This window comes from Rhipicephalus sanguineus, chromosome 2, assembly GCF_013339695.2.
Source record: "Rhipicephalus sanguineus isolate Rsan-2018 chromosome 2, BIME_Rsan_1.4, whole genome shotgun sequence".
NCBI classification, from domain to species: Eukaryota; Metazoa; Arthropoda; class Arachnida; order Ixodida; family Ixodidae; genus Rhipicephalus; species Rhipicephalus sanguineus.
In genome coordinates this window covers 105,470,097-105,488,676 of record NC_051177.1, presented here as the reverse complement: position 1 = coordinate 105,488,676, position 18,580 = coordinate 105,470,097, and the positions used below count along the sequence as shown (strand labels likewise).

The 18,580-nt window shown below is 46.7% G+C and overlaps 1 protein-coding gene across 1 annotated transcript; it reads left to right on the top strand.

The window, feature by feature from the left end:
• The first annotated feature begins 4,389 nt into the window (after positions 1-4,389).
• On the top strand, positions 4,390-5,776 carry LOC119381785 (uncharacterized). Its single transcript, XM_037649545.1, has 2 exons — positions 4,390-5,165; positions 5,653-5,776. The coding sequence occupies exons 1-2, from the start codon at positions 4,390-4,392 to the stop codon at positions 5,774-5,776; spliced, it is 900 nt and encodes a 299-aa protein (XP_037505473.1).
• The last annotated feature ends 12,804 nt before the right edge of the window (positions 5,777-18,580 follow it).

Sequence of the window (18,580 nt, the reverse complement as noted above, 5' to 3'; positions counted from 1 at the left end):
CGCTTTAAGTACCGCCCTGGAAACTATACGCTCTGTGCAATCACCTATTCTCGCCCGGGATGCCATCACAGAATAGCGTTCGGGCACGTACACCCTGATGACGGGTTTTGCACGGGAAACGTGGTGTTGAGCTGGCCCTGAATCGATCCCGCATTGCGGCTACGAGTGCGCCACCCATCTCTCGTCCGCACTGATGCGCTATGCCCATAAAGGTAGATGACCACGTACATACATAGGCATATACACGACGTTCTCGGGGGAAAATGTACACGCTTAACTTTGTGCTTGGAAAGTGTGGTGGCAAAATGTCGCTCCTATACCTTCACAGCAAACAGCAGCTCTCCGCAAATAGGGCAATGTAGCACTTTTTGCTGGAAATGGCCTTGCGCGAACGTGCCTAATTGTCTTTAAAAATTTAGCTCGAAATATGCAGAAGCGCAGTGTATCGATCGTTACTGGTATTTGACAAAGATATATGTCTAATGTGTTCAGGTGGACATCGATGAGAGATGTTCAACGCAAATTCTTAACCTCCTATACTCGGATACAACTTTACAAGTCCGCGGCCTTTTCTCGAAGGTGGATGCACACAAGCCTGCATCAATGGGCGCGCTCCAAACTGACGTCATGAGCCGGACGGCCGGTTACTCGGCCTTCGGAGAACATTGCTGAGTGCATGAGCGGGACTATTTCTTTAGTCGCGGAGACGATCAGCTGCCGCGCTTCGGTCGTCTGGGAGGGCCCTGTCCGGAGTTCTTAAGTTGTATCCGACTTTAGGCTCTGCAATATGTCTGAGCACATCCCTTACGCAACATTTTTTATCGAGAGGCGATTTAGAAGCGCGAACGAAGCTTTGCTGTGTGAGGGCTATATATGCACACCCAAAAGAATTCCTTTTTTTAAGCGTACATCTCGCAAAAAAGCACTGGCACTGCCTTGGGTGTAAGCGAAAGAAGTGCTGTCTGCAAAACCTCACCCTGGTTACCGCCTCGTCGTTACCAGAATGTCCCTTACAGTTGGAGCGATCGTAGTTCTCAAGAAGTGCAGTATTGCACAAGTGCCGTGCTTGTGTTCAGAATCGAAGCAGCAGCAGTAGCTGCTGCATTTCGGTTATATTCTTCCCCTTTCGTGAACAGCAAGCAAAAAATAAATAAACAAACAAATAAAAAGAATGACGTCGCTTGATTCAGGCATATAAGTGACCAACTGTATTAGCATGGTTCCAAAGGCTGTCTCATGCAAACTTTCACACAGAAAGTAAATTAGTGCGTAAGAAAAACGTAACTAACCGTTTCGCGTGGCTCAATGTCTCGAGCACTTATTTGGCTTGAAAAAAAGGGCTGCACGGTGCCATTCCTTTATAGCAGATCGATTAGAGTGTGTAATGCTGATGGCATGAAGCGTGAGCAGGTTTACCTCGATCACTTTAAGCGGTAGAATGAACCGGCACTGCAAGAGCAGCTCTAGGTTTACCGCTCTTAGCGACTTCCATTCGGCGCTCACCATTTAACGGTCACCTATAACGATACCAGCTCCTGCGTTTAATAGCACTAAGACGCCCATCTTCTTCCAATGTGATCATGCTGTGCGCACTTATCCGTCTCGGCTTTCAAAAAAAGAAAAGAAATGAAGAAAGAAGCCCCGTAGCGCACCCAAATACCATTTCATTAAGACAGAAAGAGTAATAAAGGCCGACAGCATTCTACCTATACGTTTGCCGTGCAGGTCGTTCTTCGAACGCGTGAAAGCATCTAGGTTAGCAATAGAATAATTCTCCATTACACCTTAAAAAACCATTACGAGAGAGTAAGGCATTATATTAGGAGAAGCCATCAAATCAACTGCGTGTCTCCAAACTGAAGCTGCGGCTCCACTTCGTCTTTATCACGCAGAACATTATGTCGTGAGGTTTATGAGGGACGTAGAAACACACATTAGAAATTTTGGGCGATGCAATCACTGCCAACGGAGAAAATGAACGACTGCTATCCAGCAAGCGAGAAGTATTGCCGACCAGCTGTGTCGTGCAATTCGTCAAAGTGAATGATTAGCTGGTTTTCTCAAATAGAAAAAATTCGGCAGATCCCACGCCTTGTGGGAATCGGTTTCATGCGAAGCAGTTAGCGAGGAGTTCTATGCTGCATTGTTTTTTTTTTTTGGATTTGAGCCAGGTTTTACGACGTGGGATCGACGTGTTTTTGTAAGTGTAGTAGTTGCTAAAGTGCAGCGCTGTTGTTTGCAGTTCCTTTTCTCTTGTGCTACGTCTTTTGCGCTGTTTTATTTCCGCTATGTAGCAGTTGTATGCACATCGTGGGCTTACCAGGCACGTCGACATCACTGGCGTTTTTTATTTTATTTCGAGAGCTTGTCCAACGGCATACATAGTAAAATATACAGATAGAGGCCGGTTTCCGCTATATACATCAACAGTGCTGTATGGTGGGGCCCATAGAGCCACAAATCATAATCCGGTGGTCGCGTCGGATGAAGGCCCACTGTTCTCAGGTAGCGCCGCCGAATCTGGTTCAGGTCAGGGCATGTCCACAGCAGGTGCTTGATTGTAGCCGCGGACGCTTCAGTAAGCCCGCCTGAGAGGTTTGAACCACACGGTGGAATTAAATCTCGTGTGTTGCGGCGGAGAATGTCCTTGCGTTTAAAGTGTAAATAATGGTCTGACGTAAAGTCAGCACTCACGTTAGAGCACATACGTCAGTATAATCGCAACGAAGTGCACTTTACGGTGCGATGATGTGAATATCATGCGTAACTTTCGTTAGCGCATTCCTCCGGGGTCGAGTGGCGCTTGAATATAGCTTGCTGAATCATAGGAATACAAATGTAATGTTTATTAGACTGCTCTAAAAGCGGAGCCAACACTGGAACCACATACGTTAATCTGATATTACGCCTGTATCGTAGGAGTACATATATAGTGTTTATTGCTTTCTTGTAAAATTAGATAGCCTGCAACACAACCACAATTGACGTTGCGTCGACATTACGCCTGCATATGGTGTTTTTCCAGAGCAGTTTTCAGAACTGGCGTGGCTATGTACAAGAATACTTGACTGTCACTCTGAATGCTTGGGTTCGATTTCTGCAGTGGTCCTAATTTTTATTCTTTGCATTCGTCGGGTCAACGCTGCCGATGGCGGCTCAGCACAGATAATGCAGTAATCACTCAGACTCAACGAGACCTCATTCATGGGCTCGAACTTAAGCTTCACGTCACGTGCACATGCTAAATTAAGAGGCTTGTATCACACAGAAATATAAGGTTGGGCTTCCAGAATGTTAACTGAGCTCACGCTGCGTCAGTCGACGAATCAGTTTATTTTTTCGTATTTCGAAAAAGTGGACTACGTCAAAACTAGATGCACGTTGCCTTCAGTATGTGATATATATACTATCTCTTCGGAGCAGTATTAACGATGCCCTGTGGACGGTTTTCATACGGTACCGTGCAGAACATAACAATGGTCAAGATTGAAAGTTATCTACACTTGTTTTCAAGACGGCTGCGCCTGAGTATATCTTATCTTAAAATGCTTAAATAATTACTTGTCTTTACTTTGTACGTTCGTTGTATACATGTCCCCTGTGTTCATATGAAAAACATGGCACGTGCGGGAATGAAAACTGACGAGCAAACGCACCTGCATTTCCGTTATTGAGTATCGCGTCGAGTGGGAAGCAGCTAGTCGGTGATGTACTGCTCGAGAAGGTAAAATTGATTGCTTGTCGCAGCCGCAAATCGAGGGTCACGGAGAGACACCGCACTTTGCTCAATTTTTTTCTGCACCATTTGCCTCGCTTCAACCACTAACAAATATTATCTAGTGATCGAGAGCACGGCCCTGGATACAAGAACGACGCTGGGAAGCGAAACAATGGTGGAGAGCGACACGTGGCTTGTCTAATGCACTCGCTCATGATCGGCATGACCTCCGCGACAGATCGAGCACGCACGTACTCGCACGTGCCGTCTTACAGATTCTTGTTTCTTGCAACGTGACGCTAGTCGCTCGATGCGCTTGGTCGTTCTGCTTTGCAGTATGCCTCTGAACATCAGCGTTTCTTTGGTACCGTACCCGCCACGGTGGTCTAGTGGATATGGCGCTAGACTGCTGACCCGAAGGTCACGGGATCGTAATACTGGCCGCGACGGCTGCGTTTAGATGGAGGTGAAACGATAGAGGCCCGTGTACTTAGATTTAAAAGCACGTTAAAGAACCCCAGGTGTTCGAAACTTCCGGAGCCCTCCACGACGGCGTCTCTCATAATCATATCGTGGTTCTGGGATGCTAAACCCCAACAATTATTATTATCATATTTAGTATGTGGTGCTACTTCGGGGCATCACATACTAAACAACTATGTTAAACAACTATGTCAAAAGAAACTAGCAGACAACCCACAGTCTACGAGGAATATGGCCCGTACATTATGGGAACATGGGGTACCCCTCAGGGACCTGTGTTATCACCGCTCCTGTTCAACATTGCTATGATGCGCCTCCCAAATGAATTGGCCCGGGTGGAAGGCACTCAACACGCAGTATATGCCGATGACATTACAATCTGGACCACCGAAGGGAGCATTGGGGAAATGCAGGAAAGCCTTCAGCGGGCCGCATCCATAGTCGAGGCGTATGCCAACGATTGTGGACTCCAGTGTGCTCCAACCAAATCAGAGCTTCTGCATGTTAGAGCGAAGCCAAGAGATAAATCAGCCATACACGTCTCTCTGTCCGGGGTTCCCATAAGAGAGGTGGAGGAGCTTCGGATTCTGGGCCTGTTCATTCACCACAGACTCAGACCGGACTCCACTATTGCGAAACTTCGGAGAGTAGGCGAACAGGTAGGGCGCATGATCCACCGCGTTTCCAACAAGCGGGGCGGTCTGCGGGGCAGGGACGCGCTTCGGCTCGCCCATGCCTTCGTGACTAGCCGGATACTCTATGCCGTCCCATACCTTCGCACTAACAAGCACGAAGACGACAGAATAGATGTCATCATCCGTGAGGCGACTAAGCGAGCTCTGGATCTCCCTGTGGCCACCTCCAACGCCAAACTCAGAGCGTTAGGTGTGCTCAACTCCTACCAGGAGTTGCGGGAGGCCCACCTTGTGAATCAATATACGTGGCTCATGCAGACGGCCCCCGGGCAACGCCTGCTAAACCGATTACAGATCCAACACGTTTGCCCTGCTGAGGAGGCGGAGCGTATTCCGGAACTGTGGCGCCATATGCTCTCGGTCTCTCCGCTCCCCAGTAACATGGATAGGCACACGCACGAAAGCAGACGACAAGCGCGGGCTCGGACGCTTGAAAGACAACACGCCTCTCGACCTGGTGTATTCTACGTGGACATAGCAGGGCCTTCGCCCAAGGGATTTTACACGGCCTCTGCAATTCACCAGCAAAAACACGTCAATGGGCTCTCCTTCCGAGCACAAAATTCAGAGCGAGCTGAGGAAGTAGCGATAGCGCTTGCTGCCGCGGATCCCAATTCGAAAGTCATCATCACGGACTCCCGTAAAGCATGTGCTCACTACTTGGCAGGGGAGATATCCCCCTTAGCCGTCCAAATTCTAAAACGGGCTACCATTGATCCGACCCCAAAACGAATTATATGGGCTCCTGGCTATCAGGGCTTACGAGTTAATGAGGCCGCTGACGTGGCCGCCCGAGCGCTTACTCACCGGGCTCCTCACCCTGGCTCTTGACTCGGAGGCCAATACGCCGCTGCTGCGGTTCGAAGAAATTCTCGCGTAATATCGCGACACTCACCGCCTTTTCCCGGCTCCTGCAAAGGGGCTGAGTAAGGCGGATGAGCGAACTCTAAGGCGCCTGCAGACAGGTACTCTACTCTGTCCTGCAATACTAAAACACCACGATCCGAACACGGATGGGCGGTGCCCACACTGTGGGGAGACCTGTGATATCTTCCACATGGTGTGGGCATGTACTAAAAATCCCAACTGCCCCCTTCCCCTACCCCTTCACGAGAGGCATGAGAGGCTGCCCTCCTCAACTGCTCCTCGCTGGAGTCGCAACGGGCTCTGGTGCGACGGGCGCGAGACGGGGCCTCGTCATGCGGTGTCCCGGACTAGGGACGCCGACCATGTAGCGGGGTCATGCTTTGGCCCCCAAACTCTCTTTCTTTTTCTTTTATAATAAATGTTTTTCATCCTCATCATCATCTAGAATGATTGCCGGCCATAATGGAGATGAAAGGCTGAGCACACTACATATGCATCTCTTTGAGTCATTGTTTTTTTTTAATTTGTAGCCAATATCTCTAGCATTGCCGCGCTACTTTCCACAGCACGTGCCTCCTACCATGCGCAATAAGCGACCCTTCAGAAGTAATAAAAAAGAATAAAGACACTGTGTTCTTTCAACTCCGCTAATCAAACAGTAGGCACGTTTACATAAACACGGCTATCACATTTCTAGAGCGTCGTATGCAAACGGTGTATCCAAACGTATATGTCCTCTCACGAAGTGCATGTATACGATGGCGTATTGCCTCGACGAAGCGAGGGGAAACGTTGAGACATTATCGGCGTTCAAATAAACCTTGCGAAATCGTTCGTGCTCACGCTTCCTTCCTTGTGGGTTCCACATCTACAGAAAGAAATTTTGCCTGCGTAAGGTAGAAGGAGGAATAAACGTTTATTTTAAGAAACAGCGCGAAAGTGTTCTTTCTTCGCCCGAGTTGGGCCGTGCGAAGAAGGCCATTCAGTCCAGAAAGGTGTTGGCCAATTCCGCGTGCCGCGCTTGGTCTACCAGACTTCGCTGGTGTTCCCAGCTCTGTGCCGTCAGCATTGCCTCCCACGTTTCTTCGGTGGCCTCAGCGGTTTCATGGCTTCGTCTTGTCTGTTTTAGTCGCGGTGTGGGCGTTCCAACGCCACGTGTTGGATAGTGTCCGGTACATCAAAAATCGGCATAGGCATGGGAATTTTGTGCTGTTAATTCGGTGCATAATACTGCCGTGGATATATGTGTACGTTCGTAGTCTGCGGGGTACGGTGGCTTCTTTATTGCTTAGTTTATTTCTTACACGCCGTGGCCTCTCGTCTTCGGGCTACCCCAGCTCTTTCATCCAAGCTGTTTAAAAGAGCCTAGCTCATCCTACGCCAAATCACTCCCAACGTCAAGATAACAAGGGAACGCGAAAAATTATTGCTGTCTGTACGTCCCCGGTGTAAGCGGAAGTTTGTCCCGAATCATTCGAGGATATCAAGTCGACGTATATCACGTGCCGGCACGCAAGCTAGACCGGCTGTGGGGACGGTGAAAGACAAACTCGAAAAGGAGAAGTGTCTGGGCGTCGTATACAGGATTCGTTGCGCTGACTGTAACCACGTCTACATCGGTGAAACTGGCGACGTTGTAAAAAATTACACTATTGCCCACTGAAGGGAACCATGACGGGATGCGAAGCAGCATCGGGGGCACACACCAAGATTCCGTTACGTTCACTCGGCATTTCCGTTCGTGTGTGAGGTTTGTATTTAGTGTTTGTGTTATCGTTACGTTGTGTTTGTGCGTTGCTTTCCGTTAGCGCCGAGTGAACGAGTGGCGCCAACGTTGACGTTACAACTTATATGAACGGGAGTGAAGCGACAATGACGGAAGCCGACCTAGCGCACGCGCCTCATATACACATGAAATGGGGATGGGAGAGGAGAGAGTGGATTACAGACTATATTTCGTTGCGGCGTGGCTGCATCACGTGGGAGGAGAGGCTGCGCCGCGGCTGCAGCGCGGCGGAGGAGAGGAGACAAGGCGACCGAACACCTGCGTAAAGGAGGAGACTGGGAAAGAGAGTAGGCGCATGCGCAATGGAGCGCGGACACCACCTCCACCACTGGACAATGCCCTGAGCAAAGGCTGCTTCGCATCTAAAAAAATTAAGCAGCACAGCTATGATGTAGAAACCAAGCACGTGGCGACAAATGCGCTAACTGATCACGCAGTGTCCACGAGCCATGACATCGACTGGGCTTGATAATAGGCAGTGCTGGGCAGTATTGAAGATACATGTATCTTCGATACTATCTCAGATACCCTTTGGGTATCTTGTATCTGTATCGCGATACCTCTCGCAAGACGTGTATCAGTATCTGTATCTCCGATACATTAAAGAATGTATCGTGTATCTTACGATGCAAGATACTGCGATCGCAACATCGCGGTGCGAAACAATAAACGTTGGTTGAACTCCATTTCTCAAGCTGATATATATACTGCTCACACTAAGTCACCAGAATAAAACTAAAGACAGTGACATATTAGTTTATCTTTCCGCCAGAGTTTGCTAGAGAGGGCAGGTGATGAGCTCTGAGCGTCCCTATTGAGAATGCAGAGTCACGTGGTGGCGCTCGCATCCTCTCGACAAACGAGAGAACATCTACACCCAGACGCCATTTTGTATTCACGGTTTCTTTTTTTTTAGTTGTGTCAGTGCTATCACACTTGGTTCTTAGCTACTATCCTGTGCCGCTTACTCCAACAATGCGTGCGTTGTCTTTTGCACAAGTTCTGATGCCGCTGTAGTGTCGTTATCGAAATTTCTCTTGCGTTGTGCGCCGTTACGAAGTCTGAAGAATGCAGGAAAAGGGGTTGCTTTGTGTCTAGTGGATTTAACACATCGGCGATTTGAAGGACTTCGTCGATGCAGGTTTGACTTACATGATATGAGATTGACTTACACGCAAATCACATTCTAACAGCTATAGCACCACCGGTACCGATGCTGGATTTAACAGAACAAACATTCACTTAACAGGAGCTACCTTGGCGTACGTCTCCTTCTTTTTTTTTATTGAAAGAGCTTTCAAAATCATAATTGGATTGTCAGCACAAGTTTTTTCTAAGCTGTCCTTTTCCATCCCATACATCACCTATGTCTCTGTATTGATTTTTTCGGGTCTGCTTACGGCAATATATCTTTAACGTGCTGGCAACGTAAGCACTCTGCTTAATTCTTACTTTTAGCTCTCTGCATTATTTCTGCTACTGTTTAGATACTTATATTCTACTTAAGTTTACTGTTATGTCAAGGCGATGTTGAGAACAAATATATAATAATATGTGCGTGCTTGGAGCATACAGTAATTCTGTATACTGCTTAGAAAAATAGCGAAATTGAGTTTTCATGATAATAACGTAAATTATTAGGAGCCATCTCAAAAATGTTAGCAAAGGGATTGGAGAAACATTGTTATACAAAACGCTTCGTTTTTCTAATGAGCGTCTCAACGAGTCGGTTTACACTATTTTACATAGGCATTGAATTTTTTGTGGTCTTCCTTTAAATGCCTAATTGTCATAGCTATTAGGGGTTACCCGCCGCGGTGGTCTAGTGGTTATGGCGCTGGACTGCTAACCCGAAGGTCGCGGCTGCCGCAATTCGCTGCCCGTGCGCTTATGTTTAAGTTTTATAACACCATGTGATCGAAATTTCTGGAGCCCTCCACTATGGCGTCTATCATTATATTGTGGCTCTGTGAGACGTTAAACTCAGCAATTATTATTATCTCTTGGGGGTGCCGCCTGTATCGTGTGCCTATACGTATTTGCTGCGTTTGATGCAGAACCACTTTTCTATTTGAGTTTGTTATATTTCTGTTTCTTTCTTAGTCTTCTCTAAATATTTTTACTCTTACTAATCACCAGGTAATCGAAGCTTAAGGGGCAATATAGTGTGAATAGCGGCGGTGTCCTGAGACACTTCGTGCAACTATAAAACACGTCTGACACGTTTTCTGGGCAGTAGATGTTCTCTTATAAAAGAAAAATTGTTAGAAGATCGCGCATTACTGAGTACGTCGTTAATGAACGCTTTACGTCAGCAGTAAGTAGAATATAAAACTAATTGCAGTTTTATGTCCTCTACGTAAACAACATGCGTCGCAAAGAATGTCGCTACCAGCGCTCTCGCAGATGTACACTTGTCCGATGATCGGGTACTGCGAAAACCGTGATACGTTTACGGACAAGGTAGAACTTAACAACGGTATTTGCACCATTGTGCGGATGCATCTTATTGAAGATGGCAGCCCGCCAGCTGGTCGGCATGCAGAGCATCGACTCCACCCAATTACAAAAGCGGCAAGCAAAAACCGTTATCAGCGACGTGTATATAGAGCTGTCATGGTAAGCAGCTATAGCAACCCCAGTAAGTTGTTTCGGAACAAAAGTAATATACCTCCAGCAAGAAATAAAAAAAAAAAAACTTTGGAGCTACTAACGGACACTTCATTTAAAGGAAACAAAATTGGTCGCAGTTATTAAACTCTCAAGCGAACATTTTTGTGCATTGGCGTTTAGTGCCACATTGCTGTATATACAGATATATAATAACAAATTTGCGAATGTATCGAAGTATCTTAAGATACAATTGGAATGTATCGTATCGGATACAATCGGCGTTGTGGTATCTTGTATCTGTATCTCAAATACTTCTTGCCTGAGTATCTTGTATCGTATCGCGATACAATTTCAAAGTATCTTTGCCCAGCCCTGATAATAGGAAAAGAAAAGAACAGAACAGCAAAGCTTCATCTGGAATCCCATCTGGAATTCAGACAACCGGTGACACGCTCAATCGCAACTCAGGCAGCCTGACGCCAATATACAATCGATGCTTACGTCACATCATCACACCCATATAGCCAACACCCCAAAAATCTTTTCATTCTTTGTGAGCAAGGCCACCGTAGTGGGGCCGAAACGTAATTTTTTTTAACGATTGGTCGGCGCTTGCTGTTTCCCGCCATTCTTACGTTTGGATGTGAATGTTAATATTCTTCTTTCGAGCCGTCAGTGCCGCAATATTCCTGCGTAGTTGATTGCAATGTCATGCTAGCTGATCACCCTCGTCGCTTTCTGGAGCCCTTATGGCAGGAAATCCCGGCTGGTATGCTCTCGGGCGACAACATGTGCTGCCTCGTTTCCTGCCAATTGTTCATTGCCAGGGGCCCATACGACGTAGGTGTCGGGTAGCTCTTGTCATCTCGTTATTTCTTTCAGAATCTTAACTGCTGCACTAGAGATTCGGCCTTTTTGTAAGGTCTCTGCATGATCTTTCTGAATCGCTCAAGATGGCGACTGTGTGTTTGTACCTGGCAAATGCCGACGACAATGGCGATTTCCGTCTCCGTTGCTTGATATCTGACCGGTACGGTGGCCAAGACCAGCCCATCCCTCCGTTGTTGGTCACGATAATTGCATACGTTCTTCTACCTGGGCACTTTGCCGCGTCTCTATATCTCGTGTCGGTGTCCTTCGAGAATGTCTTGCTTAGTGATCTAATTATTACTTGTCTTCTGCCTTCGTTGTGTGTTACACGCATGTTCCAAGGTATTGCAGTGACAGAGCTGCGGTGTCGTAGAAGTGGCGGTAATGGGGCTTTCGCGTCGTAGTCTGCTATGAAGTTTTCGCTGTATGAGTGTTTGTAAGCACAGTTCTGCCTGTTTGAGTCAGCTTAAGGCGCTCCAGCCGGCTGGCCCTATGCGCTTCACCCAATTCTTCCCAGGTGTTACGGAGGCCAAGTTTGATGGAGTGTCGTGGTTGAGGTCATGATAGTAAGTCCTCTTAATTTTTTTTCGGATGATGATGTTCAGCTTTTCAATTTCAGCTTTCTTGAGGAGTAAACATGGCGTGCCATATGTTATACCGCTTATCAGGATGGTTTGGATTATTTGGATATTTTCGTACTCCTTGAGATCTCTTTGAGTGGTCATGCCCCGAATAAGGTGAGTGACTTGTGCTAGGGTCTTCTGGAGTTTCGGAAGTGTAGCTGAGTGAGTGAGTGAGTGAGTGAGTGAGTGAGTGAGTGAGTGAGTGAGTGAGTGAGTGAGAGTGAGTGAGTGAGTGAGTGAGTGAGTGAGTGAGTGAGTGAGTGAGTGAGTGAGTGAGTGAGTGAGTGAGTGAGTGAGTGAGTGAGTGAGTGAGTGAGTGAGTGAGTGAGTGAGTGAGTGAGTGAGTGAGTGAGTGAGTGAGTGAGTGAGTGAGTGAGTGAGTGAGTGAGAACGTTATTGGGATCCAAAAGTGGCAGAAGAGCCAGAGCCGTGTTAATGTGTTGTAAGGCCATGTACGCGAAGGGAGTCGACTTGTGGATGATCGATTCCATTGAGTGTGACATCTGGTCCGACGTTAGCTGGTGGCCTTCCATTTTATTTTTTTAACTACTTGTAGAGTAGTCACTTTGCGAATTTTTGCAAGTGTTACAATAATTGCGTGCAATCTTAAAATAAGAGTGATAAATTGTGACGTATAACCGAAGGTCCAAAACCCATCTGAGAAATAATTTTACTTCATACTGAAATGCGCCCAAGGTCCCTTAATATTGACTGACCTGTTCAATATTTACGTTTCGCAGGTAAATGCCGTATATAACCCCGCAAATTCAGCTTTGCACATTTATCCTTTCTACAAAAAGAAGTTCACACCACTTCAAAGACAGCGCTTACGCTTATTTAACACGTACTTGCAGTGTAAAATCACATGTGCCGGCCAGCCGCTCATTGCGGAATGCCACACATTTTGCATGAGATATTCTCTCAAACTCCGGCTTACGTTGATATCGAGGCGCTGGACACTGTTCTTCCTTCGTTGTTCATGGGCTAGCCGAGCAAAAGTGTGTAGCGTTTTTTTACGACAGCATATGGATCACTTAAGAGGCGCTAGAAAGCATTGCTCCCGCCAAACTAAAACGAGGAGAGTAATTATCGCTTCCTGCAGCGCTGCCGACACACCGAGCCGCTGTCTTCGTAACGAAGCGGCTGCATGGAAAGATAACTTGACCCCTTAGAGACCATTCCACATTTGAAGGACGACTACGACGTTGCGTAACCTTTAGGAATAAATGGGGCATGCTTTACAAAGAGTGCAGACAGGCATTTAGGGGTCGTCTTCAAGGACTTGGAATTACAACTTGGAGCAGAAATTTTCCAAAAAGACGAAGGATCGGACGGTATGACAAGAACCGTCCGCGGTGGCAGTGAAGCCAGGATAATCACCCTGTCCTGCAATGTGCGAGTGCTTGAGACAGTGGTCGTGCTTTGTGCTAAATCTACTAAATAGGTGTGTAAGGGCTCGTTCACACAACAGCGACTAGCAACGGTCGCGCGACTAAGTTAGTCGCAAGGCGACTGGTCGCAAATGACCGTTTTGGTCACACAGCGACTGCTTTGGCTCAGCCGCTTGCTGCTCGATTTTTCAGTCGCGCGACTGAAGTCGCAAAGCTCTGGGCCAATCGTATGCGCAGGAACAGGACGTCATCTTATTTTACGGGCCAATTGCAATGCGAGATATACACAAGCAGACGTGAATTCTGTGTGGCAAAGTATATAGGTCGCACGCAGGTGTGAACATCGGTTGCTTGGAGTCGCTTTTTGACCGCCAGTCGCAAACGGTCCCGCGACCGGTACTAGTTAGTCTCAGGCGTGAATGAGCCTTAACTCGTAAGTGTCCCTAGAGGAAGTAGGTACATATTTTAGTATTAATGGTATCAATAGAGAGAGACAACGACAAGGAAAGGCAGGGAGGTTAACCAGGTTGGACCCGATTTGCTACCCTACGTGAGGAGAGGGGAAAGGGGAAAAAGAATATAGAATGGCATCGAATTGCTATGGGCTTGCTAAGAGGGAGACCAGAAAGATTGAAAAGAACACCGCCGACGCCGACTGTTCTTCTATTATCCGCACATGCTTAAAAAATCGCAGGGGTGCTATGCAGGATGGCCCGAGTTCGGCGAAACTCGGGATCTTTCCGAGCTCTGGCGACACCCCCTTTTGAACGAGCTAATAGTACGATAAGGTGAAATCCATCCCTCAGCGCGCGCTCCGTTCCATTGGTTACGATGGAACGCGGCGTCACGTCAAGGGCGGTCGAGAAGGTTGGGTGGTGTCGTCAAACTTCTTTCATTTGTTTGTCGTTCCACTGAGTGCAGGAGTGCACCCATGCAAGAAAAGTGGCAGAAAGCTCTACTAACTATATTTTATATGTGTGCGCGGGCCGTTTGAATTCATTTTCAAGCGTTTAATGTCCGCACTAAGTATCATTTAGGATAATCAGCACCGTGTCCTCTGAGATTAGTTCCGACCGAATGCCTTATAACACGGCGGCTAGAGCTAATAGCCGAGGCCACGTGTATAATCACCATGGTCGGCCTGTACATTCTAGCGCGTTGCTCGGCCGGCGCGCGCCCTCGTCGTCCTTTTCTTCATCGTCTACTCGCTCCCAGAACACGTGCGCCCGGCTGATTAGCTAATTGGCTGGGCGGTATACCTAGCTAAGTCAGGACGTGCTATGACGAAGCTGATTAGGCCAAATCATACGAAGGCCGAGCTAACTAAGCCACGTCTTACTAAGACCATGCTAATGAAGTCGTGTAAAGCCGGGAACAAGGTAATTAAGATCATGCTAACCAACACGACGCTAATTAGGAGCATGTAATCAAAACCAAGATAATTAAGACCTTAATCACCGAGATCGTGTTAATTAGGGTAGTGCTAATCAGGATTATGTTAATTGCATCTGTAATTAAACCTGAGTAATTAATGCCGCGGTAATTAAGACACTATAAATTAATGTCAATTAACACGGCGCCAAATATGAGCGTGTTAATTAGGCTCATGCTCATTATAATTATGCTAATTACCTCTGTACTATTCAGGACCTTGCGAAATAAACCTGAGTCATTAATACCACTCTAATTAAAACATTGACAATTAGTGCTAATTAACACGACGCTAATTAGGAGCGTGTACTTAAAATCGAAATATTGAAGACCTTACTCACTGAAGTCGAGTTAATTAGGATCGTACTAATTATTATTATACTAATTACCTCCGTGCTATTCAGGACCTTGCGAATTAAACATGGGTAATTAATGTCGTGGCAATTAAAAATTAACAATTAAGAAAGTACATTCAATATCATGTTAGTTAAGACCTTCCTAATCAATAGCACCAATATTTAAACCGAACTGACATGGTCATTACTCCGAAGCAGACCAAGCATACTGAGTAGACGAGCCAGATAAAAAGCTCGAACAAGCTAGGTGGTCACAATCTCCTCCGATGGCTCCATACTTCGCACAAGTAGTGCAAGCTGGCCAAATTATTTTATATGCAAGGGAGCTACTGAGTAGCGTCCACCGCATGAAACACTTGACAAGCCGACCCGCACTATGACAGTTACGAGTTGAACTGGGGCCTTTTCAGAATCAACGAGTTTGTGCCCGAGTTCGCGCGGCAATCAATTTGATTGAAAGACGCCCTCGGCGAAGAGCGGGTCCGCCCACCGCGTTTCCTCTTGCCGAGGAACAGTGCTCATGACGCAACGCCAGCGAGCGGCACGATTCATCTATGAGCCTAATCGCACAGACTATGCACACACGCACGAAGAACTAAAGGTTATATCATCACGTGGCTACAATGTCTCGCATTCAGTTTCACCGCTCTCACGACGTACCACTCACAACTATGAAGCAAGCGCCCCTGGTGGGATTTTCGGCGAGAACTATTTACTTGTTTGTGGAGGCATTATTTCTACCGATTCGTTACTACAGGAAAATCTCCAGATGTGTAAGTATAGCAGTACCCTGTCCGTTTATTTATCTGTATTTATCTGTAATATTCCAGGGAAGCGAAACGAGCTGCGCCAGAGTGCTGCGCGTGCGCCCTTGTTGCCTTCGAGAGTGGAAATTTCCATGCTGCAGGTGGAACGAAAGAATTTTCCGAAAGAGGACAAACGCCCACGAACACGCCCGTGGGAGGCGCGTTGATGAGTTGGCAAAAAGATAGCGCGACAATCACGCTGACGCCGCTGCACTGTAGAAATGTTGACTGAGTGGCGGCGCTGACGCGTTCGCACGCGGTGTTCCTTTGAGAACCGCCGCAAATGCCGCATATGCGCTTGTGACGCCATTCTCGTTCTTGTAGCCGTTTTTATCAACGCGGCTATCGCGTGCTCCGCACTGTCTTCCTGTCATGACCACCGTAATGCAAGCTCGGAGCAAACTCGTGTGCCCGAGAAGCTCGGGCCATCCTGCATAGCACCACAGATCCAGCCGATAATCAAGGACACGTGTGAGCTCACGTGAACAATGTATGTTTAGGCATGACCATGTTTTTTTTTGCCATATAACAGATATTACGCGCGTGCCACGACGATTACGAATATTCCGTGATCCAACGATGCGCCAACCTTATTTAACTTCACATTCAAACAAAACTCCTATACTGCCTGCAAATATGAAATAACGTTTACAATCTTCGCAGTGCGAAAATTGGTTATTAATGCTTTGCAAACTTTACGAACGAACGTTTATGCTTTTGTGCTTAAAATTAATCTGCTAATGTCACAACACATGTGCCTGACCATAGGCTCGCCTTGCATAACATAAATCCCATGGCAACAGATCTGTCGTTCAATATTTGGGACTGTTAGCTTCTGTGTACAGCTTAACTGTCGCCTCGTGTAGTTATAATCACGTTGCGAGGCTGAAGTAACCTCCAGAGTGATGCACAGATGTGAGTAAGACAGCCGGTACGCCGAAAAGTTCAGCCCTTAGAACATAGCCCGGGAAGCCACAAGCGGATGAGCCTCAACGTTGTCTTCTTCGCCTTCACTTCTTCGTTCGGTTTTCTTAGTATTTGTAATACTTCCCTGCAGTCGTTGCTTATGTCAACTTGCTCACGTTTTGAATTAGCACACAGTATACTCAAGATCTCTACTGTTTTCCTCAAACTGCAACCGTGACGAAATTGTGCCGAAGAATTGAAAGTGCGCTGGCCTTATTCTGAAACCCTGTACCTTACACGATCGATGATTGCCTCCACAAATCTAATTAGGTGAATTTCCCGGCATGCGTACTCGATTGCGTATTGGTTTTCTGAAAAATTATGACAATACAGCCAAGAATGTTCTGTCTGCAGCTACTTAGACAATTTTAGATAGATATTGCCACGCCCGCTTCTTCTTCGATTTTGATGTATTCGGGTTTGACCAGCAAGGGCTGTTATCAACGCTCTACGCTGACCGCGCCGCAGTGTTCGAGAAGCTTCGCGATTATTGTAGATCATTTTGTTAAGATTGCGCGCAAGACGTGAAAACTCGAGCTTATTCTAGAGATTGCGCAACAACCAGCGATATCGCTGGAAAGTTCGATAGCGCCTGTATAAAAGCCGACGCGCTTCACCGCTTGTCAGTTGATCAACGGTCGACGCTCTGTGCGCCGCTATCAGTGTATTGCTGTAGTTTGACTTTCAGTTTCTCGGCCACAAGTTCGGCCAAATAGAGAGTTTCATCTCGGACGTGCTGACTGCTGCCTTCGTCGACGTCACGACCACGTGACAATATCAACGCTCTTTGTTAAGGAAATCCCTTTTAACGACCCTAAATTGATGCGCACTAGTTTCCAGCCGACCTTCGTCGCCATCACATTGACCCTATGTTTATCAAGCTAGAAATTAATGAGTCTGCAGTTTGGGCAGCCGTCTACGGGCCGCGTTCCGCGGACCGTTGCTCGAGGATTCTTGCGCGCACAGTTTAGCACCACATCACAAAAGAGGCTTAATGACGGCTGGGATCTACCGGCTCACGCTGGGAACCCTCATTGCGTCACATGACTAACGGCATCCTTGAATCCTCTTGGGCAAGCTGAGAATAATGGCGCGAGAATGCCACCTCATTAAGTTCTTCTCATTTCATCAGCTTCCCGACGAGTTCTCGAGCGCAATGACAATTGGAATATGAAGTCGCGTGTGATAGTTGCGTGCGTTGCAAAAGATAACAGAAGCGCGTCAGACAAAGTTAGTCTTTTGAACATTGCGTAAAAGAAAGGAAGTGTATGCGGCTTTCATATGTGCATATATATATATATATATATATATAATTTTTTTTTCGGAAATGTTCATTGCAGGTGATGAAGTCAAGATACCCAAGTGCCATTCATTCACCATCTCTCTGAACTGCAATTTGTATAAATAAAATGCCGCGCAGTCATTAGACAAGCTGGTGAATGATTACTGCGTGCGCGTCAGGCTTGCCTACCGGCCTCTAAGACATGCTCACCTTTGGAACGATTAGAAAGGCTTATCTCAACATCGCCAACGAAGTTTCGAATATTATAAATAGACTTACATTAACGGAAGCTTGTTTTACTTCCGACTACCGAGCAACACAAAGCAGGAAGTTCAATAAGCGTTGTCTTTCGCATTTATTTTACTACTTTTTATCATATAGTAAAGTGAAGTTTCTTTTTCGATTTCGGCTTCGGCTTGCGAAATTGGTCAGGTGTTTTCACACCACAAAAATTGCCAACGGCCGCTTTTTAGAAATCTCAAAGCAGCAATGGGCTCGTCGCATAAAGAACTTCAATTCAGCCGTTTGTCGCGACGGCTTGTTTCCACTAATTAAAAAGTTAATTCTAATAATTTTTAGTTAATGCTGTACTTAATGTATCTAGTCACTGTAAAATGTCTCTAGTCACTGTAAAATGCCACAGAAAAAGTATTGCTGAAGGTGGTGAAGAAGTATAAGAGAATTTGGGAATTG

Excerpts from the sequence above, each read along its gene's own strand:
- LOC119381785 (XM_037649545.1), top strand. The coding sequence starts at position 4,390 with ATGTCAAAAGAAACTAGCAGACAACCCACAGTCTACGAGGAATATGGC. Across the intron at positions 5,166-5,652 it reads CTCATGCAGACGGCCCCCGG|GGCTTACGAGTTAATGAGGC; the intron begins GCAACGCCTGCT and ends CCTGGCTATCAG.